This window comes from Mesoplodon bidens, assembly GCF_964165515.1.
Source record: "Mesoplodon bidens genome assembly, chromosome: 17".
Taxonomy (NCBI): Eukaryota; Metazoa; Chordata; class Mammalia; order Artiodactyla; family Ziphiidae; genus Mesoplodon; species Mesoplodon bidens.
The window spans coordinates 68043436-68061357 of record NC_138174.1 but is presented as its reverse complement, the minus strand read 5'-3'; the positions used below and the strand labels follow the sequence as shown (position 1 = coordinate 68061357).

The 17922-nt window shown below is 42.1% G+C and overlaps 1 protein-coding gene across 1 annotated transcript in view; it reads left to right on the top strand.

Annotated features, from left to right (window-relative positions):
• NALCN (sodium leak channel, non-selective) overlaps positions 1-17922 on the top strand; it is a 261820-nt gene that overhangs the window by 213092 nt on the left and 30806 nt on the right. The window contains exons 21-28 of the mRNA XM_081214587.1: positions 2414-2505; positions 2593-2715; positions 4712-4768; positions 4988-5108; positions 5204-5335; positions 6282-6449; positions 8206-8310; positions 11852-11958. Of these exons, the coding sequence (XP_081070713.1) occupies positions 2414-2505; positions 2593-2715; positions 4712-4768; positions 4988-5108; positions 5204-5335; positions 6282-6449; positions 8206-8310; positions 11852-11958 (905 nt within the window). The remainder of the gene's footprint in view (positions 1-2413; positions 2506-2592; positions 2716-4711; positions 4769-4987; positions 5109-5203; positions 5336-6281; positions 6450-8205; positions 8311-11851; positions 11959-17922) is intronic.

Sequence of the window (17922 nt, the reverse complement as noted above, 5' to 3'; positions counted from 1 at the left end):
GACTCGCCAGCCGTGAGATCATGCCGAGATTACCATGAGACAGTTGGAAAGGACATACTAAATACTTATCATTAGTGAAGCCCTGATTAAGATATAGGTGTTGAGTCTGGATAACTTGGCTAAGAAAGCAGAGTCTTGAATGTTCAAAGCTAAGGAGGGCTTTTGAGAAAGCAAGAGAAAGTTAGCAAGGCTTAGAGTTTTTTGTTTTTGTCTTTTTCACCACTTTACCACTGGAGTTTTCTGGAGTTTTCGGCACAGTCCATCTGCCTTCAATCTGCAGAAACTGCTTAGTCAGAGTACAGTCTCCTCATTAAGTGTTTCAGGCTAAACTGAGGAAGGAGGAAGTTGGTGATGAGGACACCTGATATCACCATTAACAATATGTGTGGTTCTAACTGGCACAAACATCTGTTAGCACCATGGCTGTTAAGCCAGAGCTCTGTCAGATGTAATCTACCATACTGTCAACGTGGAATTGTGATCGGATCCAACACATGGCCTGTGTACTTATGATTTGGGGGTCAGGCATATTGCATGGAGACAATTTCTAGATGAAAATTCAGAGGCAACACTAGTTCAAAGCACTTTCCTTCAGTGAGATTCAATAGAAATGTGTGGTCTACTTAAGCATCAAATTAGAACATGGCTTTGAAAATGTGTGTTTAAAAATACACAACAAAAGGCCCAGTTTGAATAGTCTCCATTCCAGAGGCTTAATTCTTCTTTAAAGAATTTTTATTGTATTTTCTACATAAACATATAACAAAAATCCATACCCCGTCTTCTCCATAGCAAAAGGTCACGGGGTTCTGCTAATTTCATAAGAGATCTCTCCTAGTGTCTTTTCCTCCAGAATAGAAGCCATTTAAAATAGGGAGCTTTATCTTTGTCACTTATTCCAAATGATAGAAGATACAGATCATTACATCCAAGGAATGCTTTTCTATAAAATCAATCCAGTTAGTTGAACAATGGTTCTCCATCTTCTACGGCAGCGGTCCCCAACCTTTTTGGCACCAGGAATGGGTTTCATGGAAGACAGTTTTTCCACGGACGGGGGGTGGTGGTGTGGGGTATGGTGGGGGATGCTTCAGGCAGTGATGTGAGTGATGGGGAGCCATGGGGAGTGATGGGGAGCCATGGGGAGTGATGGGGAGCCATGGGGAGGGATGGGGAGCCATGGGGAGGGATGGGAAGCCATGGGGAGCCATGGGGAGGGATGGGGAGCCATGTGGAGCCATGGGGAGGGATGGGGAGTCATGGGGAGCCATGGGGAGGGATGGGGAGCCATGGGAGCCATGGGGAGGGATGGGGAGCCATGGGGAGGGATGGGGAGAGATGGGGAGCGATGGGGAGCCATATGGGGAGCGATGGGGAGGCATGGGGAGCGATGGGGAGCCATATGGGGAGCGATGGAGAGGCATGGGGAGGGGTGGGGAGGGATGGGGAGCCATGGGGAGCGATGGGGAGCAGCAGATGAAGCTTCGCTCACTTGCCCGCCGCTCACCTCCTGCTGTGCAGTCCGGTTCCTAACAGGCCCCGGACCGGTACCAGTTCTGTGGCCTGGGGGCTGGGGACTCCTGTTCTATGGAGTAAACTCCAGAGTCAAGATCCTAATGATCCACCTTCCGCCATCCTGCTGGCCTCAGCTCTTCCTGTTCTCCGTGCTGTCCTGCACCCACCCTGCGTCCTGGCTGTTCCACCTGTGAGCACACAGACCCGCCCCTCCCCAGAAGCACACGTTTCTCCAAATGTCCAGTGACCTGCATCCTCCTAGTCTTTGCTCAAGGAACGGCTCCTTAACGAGACCTGCTATGACCTCGTGCTCTCTGTCCTGTGTCCCAGGAGTCCGCAACACCCGTCCTCGGCCTGTCGCACAGCAGGAGGTGAGCAGCAGGCTAGCGAGTAGAGCTTCATCTGCCGCTCCCCATCTCTCCCCATCTCTCCCCATCGCTTGCATTACTGCCTGAAGCATCCCCCGGGTCTGTGGAAAAATTGTCTTCCACGAAACCAGTCCCTGGTGCCAAAAAGTTTGAGGACCGCTGCTCTATCCCCCTGTTTTTAACCAGAGCACTAAACCTCTTCTAACCTTATTTATTTTGATTTCATTTTTAATCTGTCTCCCCTGATGAGAACATTAGCCACACAAGAGCAGGGATTTTTGTCATTTTTTCCCCTTTTGCCCTATCCACAGCACTACAACAGTGCATAGCACATAATAGGTTCTCAATAAATGTTTTCACTGGGAAAAAAAATACCCTTTTGAGGAAAAAAAATATCCTTGCTAAGATGACTGTGGCCATTCAAATATTTAGAAAGCTATTTATTTCCTTCTTTTTTAATGGTCATCTTCAGAGGAAGACTGTCAGAAAAATCTCCCACGTCGATGTGTCCCCTTTCATTTTATTTCTAGCATTCCAATACAGTGAGATATAGAAACGCACAAAGAGAAGACAGTGAAATAAAGATGATCCAGGAGAAAAAGGAGCAAGCAGAAATGAAAAGGTACGGGCAGGGCGGAGTTTTGAGGCTCTTGTTCGGGGAAGGCAGACGCGCCCTTAGCCTAACTCTCGCGTGATGTTCCCGGTCCAGGAAAGTGCAGGAAGAGGAGCTGAGGGAGAACCACCCGTACTTCGATAAGCCCCTGTTCATCGTGGGTCGGGAGCACAGGTTCAGAAACTTCTGCCGAGTGGTGGTCCGAGCTCGATTCAACGCGTAAGTGACTCCACTGCAGCCACGGGTTTGGCCCTGAGTCATGCAGACAGCAGGGGGAGTTGTCATCTGAGGAAGAAGGATCGTGTCGCCCTAATGGGGTCACCAGATAAACCCTGGGCTGATTGACCATGCTGCTCCTCTTGGCTGAGTGGCCGACCAGGTGGGAAACAAACAAAGGTTGCCAAGTAGTTAACATTTATAGAAAACACACGTTTATGAAGCACTTCACAGCCATTCTTATTTGTTCAGTTCCACAGGCGCCCAAGACGTTTATAGCAGAGTTGTTAACTCCATATTTTATTTTGGAGACAGTTAACCAAAGGGAGATGGAATGACAGAGCTGAGGTCACTACCCACATATTCTTTTAGACTCGTTGTTTCTTTGTGGTCAAAATACCTTAATTCTAGAATAGTGCAAAATAGAAATCAGGTTGACTAGTGCTTCTATTACCAACTCTTATAAGAAAACCCACTGGCCAGTGTCCCTGTCCCTCCCCACGTGGAAGAAATGTGCGAGAGGCTGTCAGGGTGATCAGCCCAGGGGATGCTGCATTTGGGACAAGCCAAGCCAAGTTTAGCAGGCAACCAGGGGAGGAAGTGGGATTCTTGTCATGCATAACTCTGAGTAAATATCCAGAAGACATTACGAGTCTAGAGAAAGTGTGAAAATGTTCCATTCAGTAGTTGTACCTTCCCTGATAGCATCATTAGTAGCATATGTATGAGCATTACTGTATGTTATGGGCTGAACTGTGCCCCCCTCATCCAGAGAAATTCAGATGTTGAAGCCCTAATCCCAGCCCCTTAGAATGTGACCTTACTTGGAGATAAGGACTTTGAAGAGATAATTAAATTAAAATGAGGTCATTCAGGTGGGCCCTAATCCTACGTGACTGGTGTCCTTGTAAGACGAGGAAACTTGGACACAGACTGCTCTAAGGAGGGACAACGTGAAGACGGCTGTCTACACACCAAGGAGAGAGGCCTGGAGCAGATCCTTCCCTCACAGCCTCAGGAGGTGCCCACCCTACTGCAGCCTTCAACTCAGATGTCCACCTCCAGAACTGGGAGAAAATAAGTTTCTGTTAGTTAAGCCCCTCAGCCTGCAGTCCTTTGTCACAGCAGCCCTAGGAAACTAATACATTTTCCTAACCCCTCAGGGCTGGAGGAGACCTCAGGAGCCATTTGGGGTCATTTCTGTCCCCCCTTCTCCAACAGAGGAGGGCATTTAGGTCAGCCGAGGGTAAGGGCTTTGCTCAAGGACGCCAGCTGGGCCCTCTCTGACTGCCAGTCCACTGTTCTTTCTGCTGTTCTAGAAAGACCTTCGCAGTTTAAAGCACCTGAGTGATAATGATTTAAAACGCTGAGTTTTCACAAAGCATCAATAGGAAGAAGCTGGCAGTGTAGAGTTGATTTGATCGGTTCCCAAACTGGGTTTTTCATCTGAAATTATCCCATTGGCTGTCTCCATGTTTACATCTAATTGCTAATTCTTGAAGACCGGTCACGGGCTTCCTGAAAGTAAAAGTTATAAATCCCCACCCCAAGAAACTCTATATAAATTACTCCATACGATCACAATTAAATACAGAGCAAAGAATTCTATTTAATTTATGGATATTTAATTAAATAATTATGAGGAACAGCTCCAAACTGCTAAGGCAAAGACTTTGAATGTTTTTAAATGGAAGTCAAAATTTAATTTTGTAATATCCTTGTCAGAAATTGTTGAATGGCGTCATGAATTCTAAAATCAGGCATTTTGAAAAATGTAAACTTTGCTTTCCTAAGCATCAATTGCAAACTCTTCTGATTTTTCTTTCATCTAATGTTCTCTGCCTTCCAAAGTCACATACAGTTAACATATATCATAACAGACATTTTGTAGAGGATGTGAGAGAAATTTTAGGTAGATGAGATGTTTATACATACTATGCTGCCGGGTTATAACACGCATGCTGCGTCACAGAGTTTATATGTTTGTTCTCTCTTACAGATCTAAAACAGATCCGGTCACAGGAGCTGTGAAAAATACAAAGTACCATCAACTTTAGTAAGCATTACAAACTCTGTTTCCATGTACTATTTTATGCCGCATAAAAATATAAAAGTTCGCTTTATTTTCTTGTTATATTGTGCTGTGAAATAGACGATTGGCGATTCATTTAAAGAATGCCAGTCACGTTTATAGAATCACAGAAGCATCGTCTCTGACTTTCAGCAACCTTTCCTAGAGTGTTTGCGTTTCTCAGTTTTGTCTGGTCTTTGGCAGTGATTTGCTGGGATTGGTGACTTACCTGGACTGGGTCATGATTATCGTAACCATTTGCTCCTGCATTTCCATGATGTTCGAATCCCCCTTCCGGAGAGTCATGCACGCACCCACTTTGCAGGTACTCTGCCGAATCTCAACTCACAGCTAAGCAGAGAAACGCTGACCTGCAATTTTTGCATTCATTGTGACCCACCTGCCTTCTGCCCATTTCAGATCGCCGAGTATGTGTTTGTGATATTCATGAGCATTGAGCTTAATCTGAAGATTATGGCAGATGGCTTGTTCTTCACTCCAACTGCTGTCATCAGGGACTTCGGTGGAGTCATGGACATATTTATATACCTTGTAAGTCTTCGGTTATTTCCTGAATATAAAATTTAATGGTTTTGTAAAATCTCCTGCATTTCTTGGTACAAGAGTGAGATACGTGAGTCACAGAGGTTTAGGTGCCATTAACTGAGTTCCTAAGTAGAGCAGTAGTTTAGTATAGCAAATAAAGGGCATGCATGTAAAATCTAAATAAAAAGCATTAAAAGTATTCGTGGATATGGTTCAAATACATCAGCCACATTCCTGTATGCATAAGACATACATTAATGAGGTCTAAGATAGCAAATCTAGTTTCACACCACAATTCTGTGCCACCTATACTAAAAAAAAAAACAAACTACATTATATAAGTGATCAATGAGCGGCTTATCACTAAAAGCAAACTAGAGAGAGTATGCCAATTCCAACACACAAAATACCAGGCCAGAGAAGGCAACCATTCAACTATCTATTTAAACTAAATGGGGAAACCATAAGAAGGGACTCAAAGAAATTTCTTTCTATATGTCCAAGAAGGCATAAAATCAGTGTCTTTTCCAACACAACAAGGAGAATTGTGACCATTAACATGTAGCATGTTTAGATCATGAACAAAATAGCGAGTATTCAGTCCAGTGTGACGTTTAGTATCCTTGATCAAGGGAATTTCAATCCTGCTGACTTCTGCGGAGCCTCCAGTATATATGTTAAAAGAAGGGGCGGGAGGCACTGGAGCACCCACACCCACGGTGTGGGTACCCCCATTTCACACCCCCTGCAAACACCCGATGACTTCCTTTGGGGCTGCTCACAGGTCTGGATCAAGTCCATAGAGGTGAGTTGCATGTACACCCAGTGAAGGCTTGTCCCACATAACACGTGGAGTCTCTGCTAAAGGAAACTTGTGGCCAGCTGGCTCACAGAAAATGTAGATAGTAGAGGCTAAATTGCATAAATTCTAGAGATCATCTTGTCCCTCTAGGTGAGCTTGATATTTCTTTGTTGGATGCCTCAAAACGTGCCTGCGGAGTCGGGAGCTCAGCTCTTACTTGTTCTCCGCTGCCTGCGACCTCTGCGGATATTCAAGCTGGTGCCTCAGATGAGGAAAGTCGTTCGAGAACTTTTCAGCGGCTTCAAGGAAATTTTTCTGGTATGTTACAGTCACCCTTTACTCCTGGTTCACGGAGTCCAGCTCTTAATGTAGCAAATGAGGGGATAAAGTGAGTCTTGCTTGTCAAGGTGAAGTCTACCATTTTTGTTTATTGCCAGAAGATTGTAAAGGTACTAGCAAAACACAACACAGATTCAAAAACTTCACCCATGGATGCTTCTGGCTTATTGGTATATTCAACAAATATTTTTAGTAAATTAAAGGGAAGCCTTCTGGAAAGTACAGTGGAAGGAGAATCCAAAGAGACAGAATTTTCTGACACTTCCATTCCTAACTCTTGACCCTAATTTACACTCTGGGTTTTAGTTGCCCCATCTGGAAATTAAGAAGAAGTTTCAACACCATCGAATTCACAAACAATATTAGGAGTTAACCCATTTAGGCTTGTAATCTCATTTTCTATGTTCCCAAATTCATATAGAACATGTGGCTTTGATCTTCGGAGTGTTAACATAAAACAACTCTTCAAAACTGTAACATACAGGTATACCCTACCTCAATATACAGTAATGAACATTTAGAAATATGATTGAGGAGAAAATATACTTTTTAGTCAGGCAAATATTGATTTAGGGTCTTCTAAGAGCAGGGCTGGGGCTTCCCTGGTGGCGCAGTGGTTGAGAGTCCGCCTGCCAATGCAGGGGACACGGGTTCGTGCCCCGGTCTGGGAAGATCCCACATGCCACGGAGCAACTAAGCCCATACGCCACAACTACTGAGCCTGCGCTCTAGAGCCCGTGAGCCACAACTACTGAGCCCGTATGCCACAACTAATGAAGCCCGTGTGCCTAAAGCCCATGCTCCGCAACAAGAGAAGCCACCGCAATGAGAAGCCTGCGCACCACAACGAAGAGTAGCCCCCGCTCGCCGCAACTAGAGAAAGCCCGTGCACAGCAGCAAAGACCAACACAGCCAAAAATAAATAAATTTATAAAATTCCATATTTTTTTTGCACTGAAGCCATTAAACTGTGGCTTTTCCCACAGCTGGAATTGAGGGAAAACAGAATAGCACCTGACAATGAATGTGTATGCATCTTTGAGCCCTGATAGAATTTAGAAGATGATTTATTTGAGCTTTGGTTCAGAGGATGTTTCTGTGTAATTTTAGTATCTTTAAGGGATACGTTTAGATTATTCAACCAGTAGAGATCAATCGTTTGTTCAGTATTTTGGCCACTTTTCTCTGCTGAGACCAAAATAGTCATCCAGCAGAGGGAGTACCAGCCAATTACCAGATTTGCTTCTCAAGACTCTGATCTCACTCCCTCTGTGTGTGGCGCTTTGATACGCCCTGAGCCCTCATGCTCGCAAGAAAGCAAAGCCACTATCCCCCTTACGTAGGCTCTGCTAACAGACACATGAATCCATTTTGAGAAAATCTGGGAAAGAGAATTATTTCAACATTTTTCTTTTGTTCCATTAAATAAAATAAAGTGTTGATTTCAAAATCAGAAAAGTCCAAGTCATGTCAAGAACACCTTAGCCCACTTTCTTACATGGAAGTCATATGTTTTTATTCTAAAAATTCAAAACCTGTTCTTAATTTCCTTCTTTTAACATTCCAGCTAGGCTAATTGAATGACCTGTGGGAGGGAAGTTAAAAGGTAGCATCCAAAGACTGTGAATTTCATATGATGTTATCTGAAAAGTCCTGTTCATAATCACTGCTCAAACCAAACCTACTGTTTATAATTTTTTACCAAGAGATTTGCTGTCTCACCCATTTCTTTCAGGTCTCCATTCTTTTGTTGACATTAATGCTTGTTTTTGCAAGCTTTGGAGTTCAGCTCTTTGCTGGAAAACTGGCCAAGTGCAATGATCCCAACATTCTTAGAAGGGTAAGATATCCTTTCTGTCTTTGGGATGAAAATCAAGAACATTTACCATCCCTGGGTAGCCACGTGCTGAGGCTGCTTTGAGAACAGAGCTCTAAGAATACTCTTCCCATGGACTCCCTTTGCTTAAAGCAGGCAGTGTGTCTCTTCTAGCTGGTAAAGGTTTATAGGATTAAAACACATCTCAGACAGTCCTGTTCTTCCCTCCTATTCCAAGGTCAAGCCACTGTTGACATCTTCCATATAGTCACCCAAGATTCCATGTGAAAACTTTCCCTTTAGGTCTTCCTTAACTTAATCCTGTCTCTGCTGTGACCTGAGACTCATATCAGCAAACAGCTCCCCCAAAATACGAAAGGCACAGTTTGACTTCCACACCCCTTCTTATGACTTATCCACTCCACATTCCTCTGTTAGGAAGTCAGGGCCTTGCATTAGCTCTTAGCGGCCCAGAATCTTCCCCATGAAGACAACTAAGATTCAAGCTTGAACCAAGCTTGAATACTTTCGATTCTACTTTTTATTTTTTTGGCCGCACTGCATGGCTTGTGGGATCTTAGTTCCCCAACCAGGGATTGAACCCAGGCCCCGGAAGTGAAAGTGCCAAGTCCTAACCACTGTACCGCCAGGGGAGTCCCTCTACTCTTTTCTTTCTCTTTCTTTGGCCGGTGTTAGAAGAGGAGGCTGGCTTCTGGAACAGCCCCAATATGTCAGTAGCTGAACGTAATGAAATGAATATATTTATTGCATGTTGAATAATTCAGGCAGCTCTCCTCCAAATGACCACCCAGTGGCTCATGCTTCCTCTGTCCTGTGTCCCTAGCCTTTGCTGTCTTCAAAGTCTTCTCTGTTTAGCTGGCAGTTAGGAACAGAAAACCATCTCTCTCTCTCAGAGGACCATAGGCAGAGCCTAGAAGCAACGCATCTATCTTCACCCCACATTCCACTGGAAAGAGCGTGGCTTCACCAGACTGAAGTGAGACCATGATGTGTAGTTTCGTGGTGTATTTTGTAGAAAAGGGGGCGGGGGTTGGTTAATAATTAGCCAATCTCTGCTGCATTGCCCACCGTCCCATTCTCTTAGAATCCTGCCCGATGTTACAAGTAGGTTAATGGAGTGAACCCAGTTCTGCTGATGTATAAACTAGCAAGAGTATTTCCTCTTCCACCCAGGTAAAATAATGCTTAAGTCTCATTAAAATGCCTGTTTCCAAAAGGGCTACCAGAGCTGAACTACAACACTTATTCCCATATTTCCAGCAAATACGGCTGTCTAATATAAATTTTATACTACTATGACATTTCTACATTTTGAGGCTTCTAATTATAAAGCTTAGTCGCTCTCGCATTTTTAGAAACTACAGGTAACATCTTTGTCCAGTCAAAATACATGATCAGTCATGTTAATAATGAGACTTTCCAGGGAAAGGCAGAGCAGAAGAGACAAACGTAGGACGGGCAGACCTTACGCCATTTCACAAAGTATCGCAGAGCAGAAGAAAGAGACAAACGTAGGACGGGCAGACCTTACGCCATTTCACAAGGTATTGCAGAGCAGAAGAAAGAGACAAACGTAGGACGGGCAGACCTTACGCCATTTCACATGGTATCGCAGAGCAGAAGAAAGAGACAAACGTAGGACAGGCAGACCTTAGGCCATCTCACAAGGTATCGCAGAGCAGAAGAAAGAGACAAACGTAGGACGGGCAGACCTTACGCCATTTCACAGGGTATCGCAGAGCAGAAGAAAGAGACAAACGTAGGACGGGCAGACCTTACGCCATTTCACAAGGTATCGCAGAGCAGAAGAAAGAGACAAACGTAGGACGGGCAGACCTTACGCCATTTCACAAGGTATCGCAGAGCAGAAGAAAGACAAAACGTAGGACGGGCAGACCTTACGCCATTTCACAAGGTATCGCAGAGCAGAAGCAAGAGACAAACGTAGGATGGGCAGACCTTACGCCATTTCACAAGGTATCGCCCGGGTCGCTGCTTCCTTTAACTCCCCTTCCCAGAGGTTCCAGGAATTTTGATAAACCTGACAAGACATGCAAGGAACATGGTATAAAGGCCATGGTGTACCAAATGAGCTAAACGAAGGCAGTAATAATGAGCTGATGCCTTAGTCCACAAGCTTATGTACGGAAAGAAGGGTTATTTTAGGTCCACCCTCAGTAGAGGCCAGAAAGATAATAACAACATGTCAAGATGAAGCCTCGTAGGAATAGGGGAGGACTCAGGGGAGTAATAATGGCCTAAGAGCCTTGTGATTTGACACTATCTGCTCATACCCAGCCCAAGCTAAAGAGTAACGACTTGTATAGGGGACGGAGGGCACATGGTGGGCGGAAAGACATACAGATACCATGAGGCATTTATTCTTTTCCACAGAATGATGAGGTCTGTGTGGGAAGCTCATAAGGAAAGTCTAAGAAAACTTAGCCTTCAAAAGACCATCAGGAACAAGCAGAATAATTGCAAAACAAATTGGCATAGTGAGCAGTGGCCCGTGTCTTTGTATTTGGACGAATTCTTTTCTAGTCCTAACATAAGAGGCCAAAGCCAAGCGTGTCATGTGGATGAAGGGGATACTTCAGTTTACCTTTAGAAAAGAAGAGACACACGCAAGGAAAAGGGGAAACTAGATACCCCAACATTTGGATCACACAGCTCACATTTAAAGGCCATGAAGCTTGAGTTGCTGGTGCCATGTCTCCAGTTGGAATCATATAATATGTGGTGTTCGATGGCTGGCTTTTTCACTTAGCATAACATCTTCAAGGTTCATCCATGTTGTAGCATGTGTCAGTACTTCATTATTTTTATGGCTGAATAATATTCCACAGTATGAATAGACCACATTTTGTTTATGTATTTGTTGATTGATGGACATTTGAATTGTTTCCACCTTTGAGCTATTGTAAATAATGCTATTTATAATGATATAAACATTCATGTACAAATTTCCATGTGAATATATGTTTCATTTCTGTTGGGTAGATACCTAGGAGAAGAATTGCTGGGTCCTGTGGTAACTCTTTAATTATTTAAGGATGTGCCACACTATTTTCCAAAGTGGCTGCACCATTTTCCATTCCCACCAGCAGTGTATGAGGATTCTAGTATGAGGATTAAGATTTCTGCACATCCTCGTCAGTTTGCTATTTGACTTCTTGATTAGAGCCTTCTTAGTGAGTGGGAAATGCTATCCCATTGTGGTTTTGATTTGCATTTCCCTGATGACTAATGATGCTGAGCACCTTTTCATGTGCTCATTGGCTATTTGTATCTCTCACTTGGAGGAATGTCAGTTCATATCCTTTGCCCACTTACTAACATTTTCAGCATCAACTTTCACCTGCTTATCTCTGAAGTCTTTGTTACTATTTGCTGAGTAGCTATGCACATCCCTGCTGTTATATAAGAGACCTCTGTCATTCTACATAAAAAATGTTTCTTATCTTTTATCTTTTCTGACTTCATTTTCTGACCAGGTTCTTTTCCTCCTCCTTTTATTTATTTATTTTTTTCCCTGTTTTAGGAAGATTGTAATGGAATATTCAGAATTAATGTAAGTGTGTCCAAGAACTTAAATTTAAAATTAAGACCTGGAGAGAAAAAACCTGGATTTTGGGTGCCCCGCGTTTGGTAAGCATATCAGAAAAATATCCTGAAAAATGCTATATTTGTCAGTATAAGGGGTTTTTCCCCAGTTTCATTGAGAAATAATTGCCATACATCACTGTATAAGTTTAAGGCAAACAGCATGATGGTTCAATTTACATATATTGTAAAATGATTATCACAATAGGTTTAGTTATCATCCATCACCTCATATAGATCCAGTTGAAAGAAAAGAAAATTCTCCTCATGATGAGAACTCTTACTATTCTCTTAACAGCTTTCCTGTGTATCACACAGCAGTGTTAACTACAGTCCCTATGTTGTACATTACATCCCTAGTATTTATTTGTCTTATAACTGGAGGTTTGTACCTTTGACCATCTTTCTCCACCTCCTCTCCTCCCCCCACCTCTGGTAAACACAAATCTGATCTCTTTTTCTATTGAGTTTAGTTGGGGGGGGGGTTTGCTTTTGTTTTTGTTTTGTTTTTTTAGGTTACACACACAAGTGAGATTATACAGTATTCATCTTTCTCTGTCTGACTTATTCACTTAGCATAATGGGCCTTCATGGTCCATCCATGTTCTCTATAAGTATATATAGTATAAGGTTTTAAAGCAGTATAATATGGCATGAAACTAAAAGTAGTTCTGCTAGAATTACTTAAAATAATTTTAAGTAATGCAAGGCAAAGCACTGAATTACAATAGGATGCAAAAATAAAAGAAATGATAAATAAGAGAGGAAGCAGTACACTGAGTCCCCAGGTTGCTTCATGAAACTAATGAAATATCACTGCAGTATTTTTCTAATACTTTAAAGTATGTATCTGGACTCACATAGCTTTAAAAATTAGTGAGGCTTATAAAAAAAAGTGAAATAATGCCATTTGCAGCAACATGAATGGACCTAGGGATTATCATACTAATTGAAGTAAGTCAAAGACAAATATCATATATTGCTTATATGTGGAATCTAAAAAAAAATTGATACAAATGAACTTATTTAAAAAACAGAAAAAGGCTCACAGATATAGAAGACAAACTTATGGTTACCAAAGGGGAAAGAGGATGGGGGGGATAAATTAGGAGTATGGGATTAGCAGATACAAACTACTACATATAAAATAGATAAAAAATAAAATCCTACTGTATAGCACAGGGAACTACATTCAATATCCTGTAATAAACCATAATGGAAAAGAATCTGAAAAAGAATTTATATATATATATAATTTATATATATATAATTTATGTATATATAAATATAAATAAATATATAAGAATTTATATATATATACATATACATATGTATGTATATGTGTGTATATATATATGTATATATAGCTGAAGCATGTATATGTGTGTGTGTGTATATATATATATATATATATTATAGCTGAAGCACTTTGCTGTATACCTGAAACTAACACAACATTGTAAATCAACTATACTTCAATAAAAATAAATAAACATTTTTTAGAATAAAAATTAGTGAGGCTTAAAAGAAAAGATTTTCTATCAATTTTTAATCAAATCTTAATTCAACTTTTAAACCAATTTTTAAAAATTTTAACAATTTTAATCAAATTAAAACTAAACTCATACTGACTTTATATCTTTAAGGAAGATCTGATGTCCTCATAACAGTTGTAGAGAAGCCTAAATCATAAAACTATTTCAATTTTAAAACCCATTTACATTGAACGATTTTGTTATTGAAACCCTGGAAGGCAATAATCAGTAACACAATTGATTTTATCTAACTGCCTCTTTAAAAAAATTTTTTTAAATAAGTTTTCAAAGCATTTACATCAAAGCCAGAAGCATCTGGTACCTTCTTTCTCAACCATTTCCCTAATGACTATGAATGAAATCTCTCAGTCTGCTTCACTGATGCACAGAGTGTTCCATCAACTTCGTTTGTCCTTTTAAATCGTTATCTGTTTTCTTTTTATTTCATTTTTACCTCTTAGAATAATGAGTGAACCACAGAAACTGCTCTGCTTTTGTCACAATTGATGTTCTCTACTAAATGTCAAAACTCTTTAAAAGGAATAGCATTTCACCCAGTTGTACCCTTAGGACTCGTTGTTACCTGCTTTGGCATTTCTCTAATATGAAATTCACTTTCATAAACAATTCAAAACAATTTATATTGGTTTTCTTTTAATACCAAAGAACTATGGAAAAAAGATTAATTTTGGATGTGAGGCTTGAGCATGGGTAGAGAAGTATATAACACATGGGATATCTTTATCCCAGTGTTAGCTAGAAAAGCAGTCTAATTTACATTACAATAAAAAATTAAAGAAGCATAAAATGTTTATTTTGTTGTGAGATTAAAACTCATTATTATACTGTAAATAATTTACTTATATCGGGACATCAATTTCTTTTTCCAAATTTTTTTGGAATTTTGTCTAAAGTCTCAAAGTTAATGTCAAGGGGAGATTCAAGTATCTTGACATTCTAAAGAGGCCAACTAAACCAACCCCATCAGAACTTACTAAAACATCATCCATCACCCAGCTCCTGTAAAAGAAAACACTGCACTCAAAGATAACATCATGGTAGTGAATGAAGTCAAGAGCAGAGAGTGCTATGGCATCACACCACCTTCCCTGTGGGGAAAGGTGGACGGCGCTTCTATTCCTATGAGGACCCCTGGAAGGACCAGTTGATATCAGAGTTTGACAAGGCAAGAAGAGAGGCTCTTGTGGGCAAGCCGCTCGTCACCATCTGGGAAGACGGGGTGATCTGCTGCTTCTGGAGGGCCACGTCATCCCTGCCAAGGGCCACCTGACCTGAGCCTTCTTGTTGGAACCCTGCTGCAAAGGGCTGTGTGCTGCGGACAGGGTGCCCCTATGGGAAGAAGCTGTGGGAACATTTCCAGGAGTCGGAGCTGAGAATCACCCAGAGGCTACACTCACAGCAGGAAGCGCACACTGGGGCATCCTCATGCTGGGGAGTGTAGTCAGAGAAAATGTGAGGTACAGTAAAGCCGACAGTTGCGAGAGCACTACCACTGAAAAGACAGTTTGTTACGCATCGTTCCCAAGAGGAGGGGGCATGCCACTCCACAGGGGACCACCTGGGGAAGCACCAGGGCCGGTCAGCAGGCAGAGAGGCGGGGAGAGCTGGTGCTGAGAGCCTTTACTGTGGTTTCCCTGGGAAGGAATGGCTGAGGCGGGGCAAGCAGGCTTAGGGATGGCTAGTTTGAATAATTTTAATGGGCTCTAGAGCATAGAGGCCATCCACTGTGGTCTGGTACCTGGCACTGGGGTGATTCGGGCAGGTGGATGGTGGCCCAGAGTGGGACAGCCTGATAGAGGAGGTGATTGGTGGCGGTGTGGGGGGGTGGACTCTGGGTTAGTTGGTTTGTGTTTGAAAAGCACACCCTGAAAAGGGCTCGTCTCAAGGTGGGGAGGAGGACGAGGGAGGCACGAGGCCAGGAAGGGTGATGCAGGCATCTTACCGGGTGTCCAGAACAGAGTGCGTCCAGCGTCTGTATGTGCGACAGATGCTCAAGTGCCAAGCTCACAGAAGCTAGAAACACTGTTCAAACATGGAGTGTTTCTTGGGAACACCAAAATGAGCTCCGAGAAGGAAAAACGGCTGCTGTGAGGAGAGGCCAACGGCCACAGTCCAGCAGAGTCAGACACGCAAGATGTGATGTCTGTAACCTCAGCTGCATCCCACCCCATCTTGTAAGACCCAGGCAGTCACCAAGAGGAGGAGTGGACCAGAGTGGCTGACACTCTTTTTCCCTCCTCAGACCACGGGTCAGGCTTGAGCTGCTGAGGGTGGGATCCTGGTACAGGTTTGAATGGAGTGGGCATTTTAGAATGAGGCTGACTATATACCGAAAAGCTCTGGGCTCTCCCCAAGGTGTCAGGAAGCGAGTAGGGTGCACTGGAAGGTAGTGTTAGGAGGAGGGTGAGCTGTTTCCGGTTGGACCGTACGGCTTTCAACCTGTTCCATAAAACCAGCTAAGATTTTCAAATCAGCTAACTGAAATGTAATGTTTCATGTAAGCTATTATTAAGGACTTCAAGTTCAATGACATTTTAAAAGCATAAGCAAACAGAGGGACATCCCTTGAACGTTAGCACAATAGCTTTTCCCATTTGTTCAGAATATTGTGACTTGGGTTAGTTTTAGCGAAATATAAATCTTTCATCAAATAAATGTCAACTGTAACCATGATAATTTTCACATTTTGTTTCTCCAATAATCTCGTCAAGAGTTAGCAGCTGAAAATGTTGTAATTTTATATTGGCTAATTTATGATTAAGAAAATAACTTATATCTGGGAATTAGCCTAGAGGAATGCTATGATAATTATAATTAGGACATAAGTATGCACTAGCTAATTCAGGAGACAGTCTGGCTTCTGCATTCTCTCTTCAGATGAATACATTCATTTTCTTCCAAATCACTCAGACTTGATGAGATAAAAATTACCTTGGTAAAAAGGATTAAACATATCATATATTATAAATATTGTGTGTTTTGTCTTAAGCAGAGGTCTGGGACTTAGGAAAAGGAAATGCATGGGAGAGAAATCAACAAAGCATTCAGTTTTACAATAAACATATTTACTAAGTGTTCACTCTTGGCCAGGAATTATGCTGTCACTAGGAACAAGCTATGGCCTCTATGACCCCTAAGAGCTAGAAGTCCAATGGAGAACAGAAAATAAAATTTAAAATAATTTCATACAATATGCTGAAGTTTTAATGCTACATAAGTAAGCCCCTAAACTCACTTGAAGTTCACCATAAGCTTACCTCTAGGTAATTTCAAATTACACTGTGATACATTCTAGGCAGAAAGAGATCAGATTTTTTTTGTCGAGTCTAAGGCTCAAACAATTTGGGTACACTCTCTAAGAAAAAGAATATAAAACTACTTCGCTTTTTGAAGTTTAACAGGAACATATGACTATGTGAACTCACTCCTGGGCCCCTTCCTGAGTCTTGGAAGGGACCTGTGTCAGGGAGGGGCCCTGAGGCTTACCTTTAAGTTTCTTTTGCTCCGTGATGTATCAGCCTCTGATGCTAGGGTACGGAGAGGCAAAGGGTTCAGTGGTACTCGCAGGAGAGAGGCTCCTAATCCAAACCATGACTGGACCATGGAGAAGACACACAGTTAACTCTTGAAGGGTGAATAGGAATTAGGCAGGTGAAAGCGGAAGGAGCCACGGGCAGGTGAGAGTGAGGGGCGAGGCAGAGGTAAGATTGTTGCAGGCTGTGGAAACTCAAATTGCTATGACCAAAGCGTGAGGCAAAAAGCAGTCTGCATTCCAGAAAGTACTAGTTTCTGATTTCTTTAGATGGCAGGGCTGTGTAAGATACAGGGTACCATTTTGGACCATGTCATCCCCTGCATTTCCACATCCCAGGGCAGAGGCTAGATTCCTCTCCTCCATGGCACCCCCATCTTCCCAGAGGAGAAGCAGCTCTCCTTATCATGACCTGGGGCCCCTGGAGCACTTGTCACTGGGAGGTAGAAAACTCAGATTGTGAGGTCAGAACTGATTCTTCATTTTTCTGAATTGGATAGACAAGATTGTAATCTTTTAAAAATTAACCAGAAAAGATAATATTTAAATAGCCTTCCAGATCAAGGGAGGACAACAGGAAAAATGACAATAATGGATTGTGTTTGGGATTTGTTGAAATCCTCTGTAGTTATTGGTAAAGCTTCAAACTTTCCAATTTTAGTATCATGAACAAAGCATAAACATATGCAATATGATTAAAACTGAGACTTTTAATGTGGTATATTCTTCCAGCAATTTAAGTCTATGATTCTCCATTTTACTTTTCTTGCTTTAGCCTGAAAGTGTATTTTAACATATTCTAACTTCTAAAGGATGTGGAACATGAGAATAGTTTGGGTTGCTGCAAATTCAGCTTAAAAAAAGCACTTTTACATAAAGAAAATGGATGGGTAAGAAAGTTCAACATCAGATCGGAGAGCT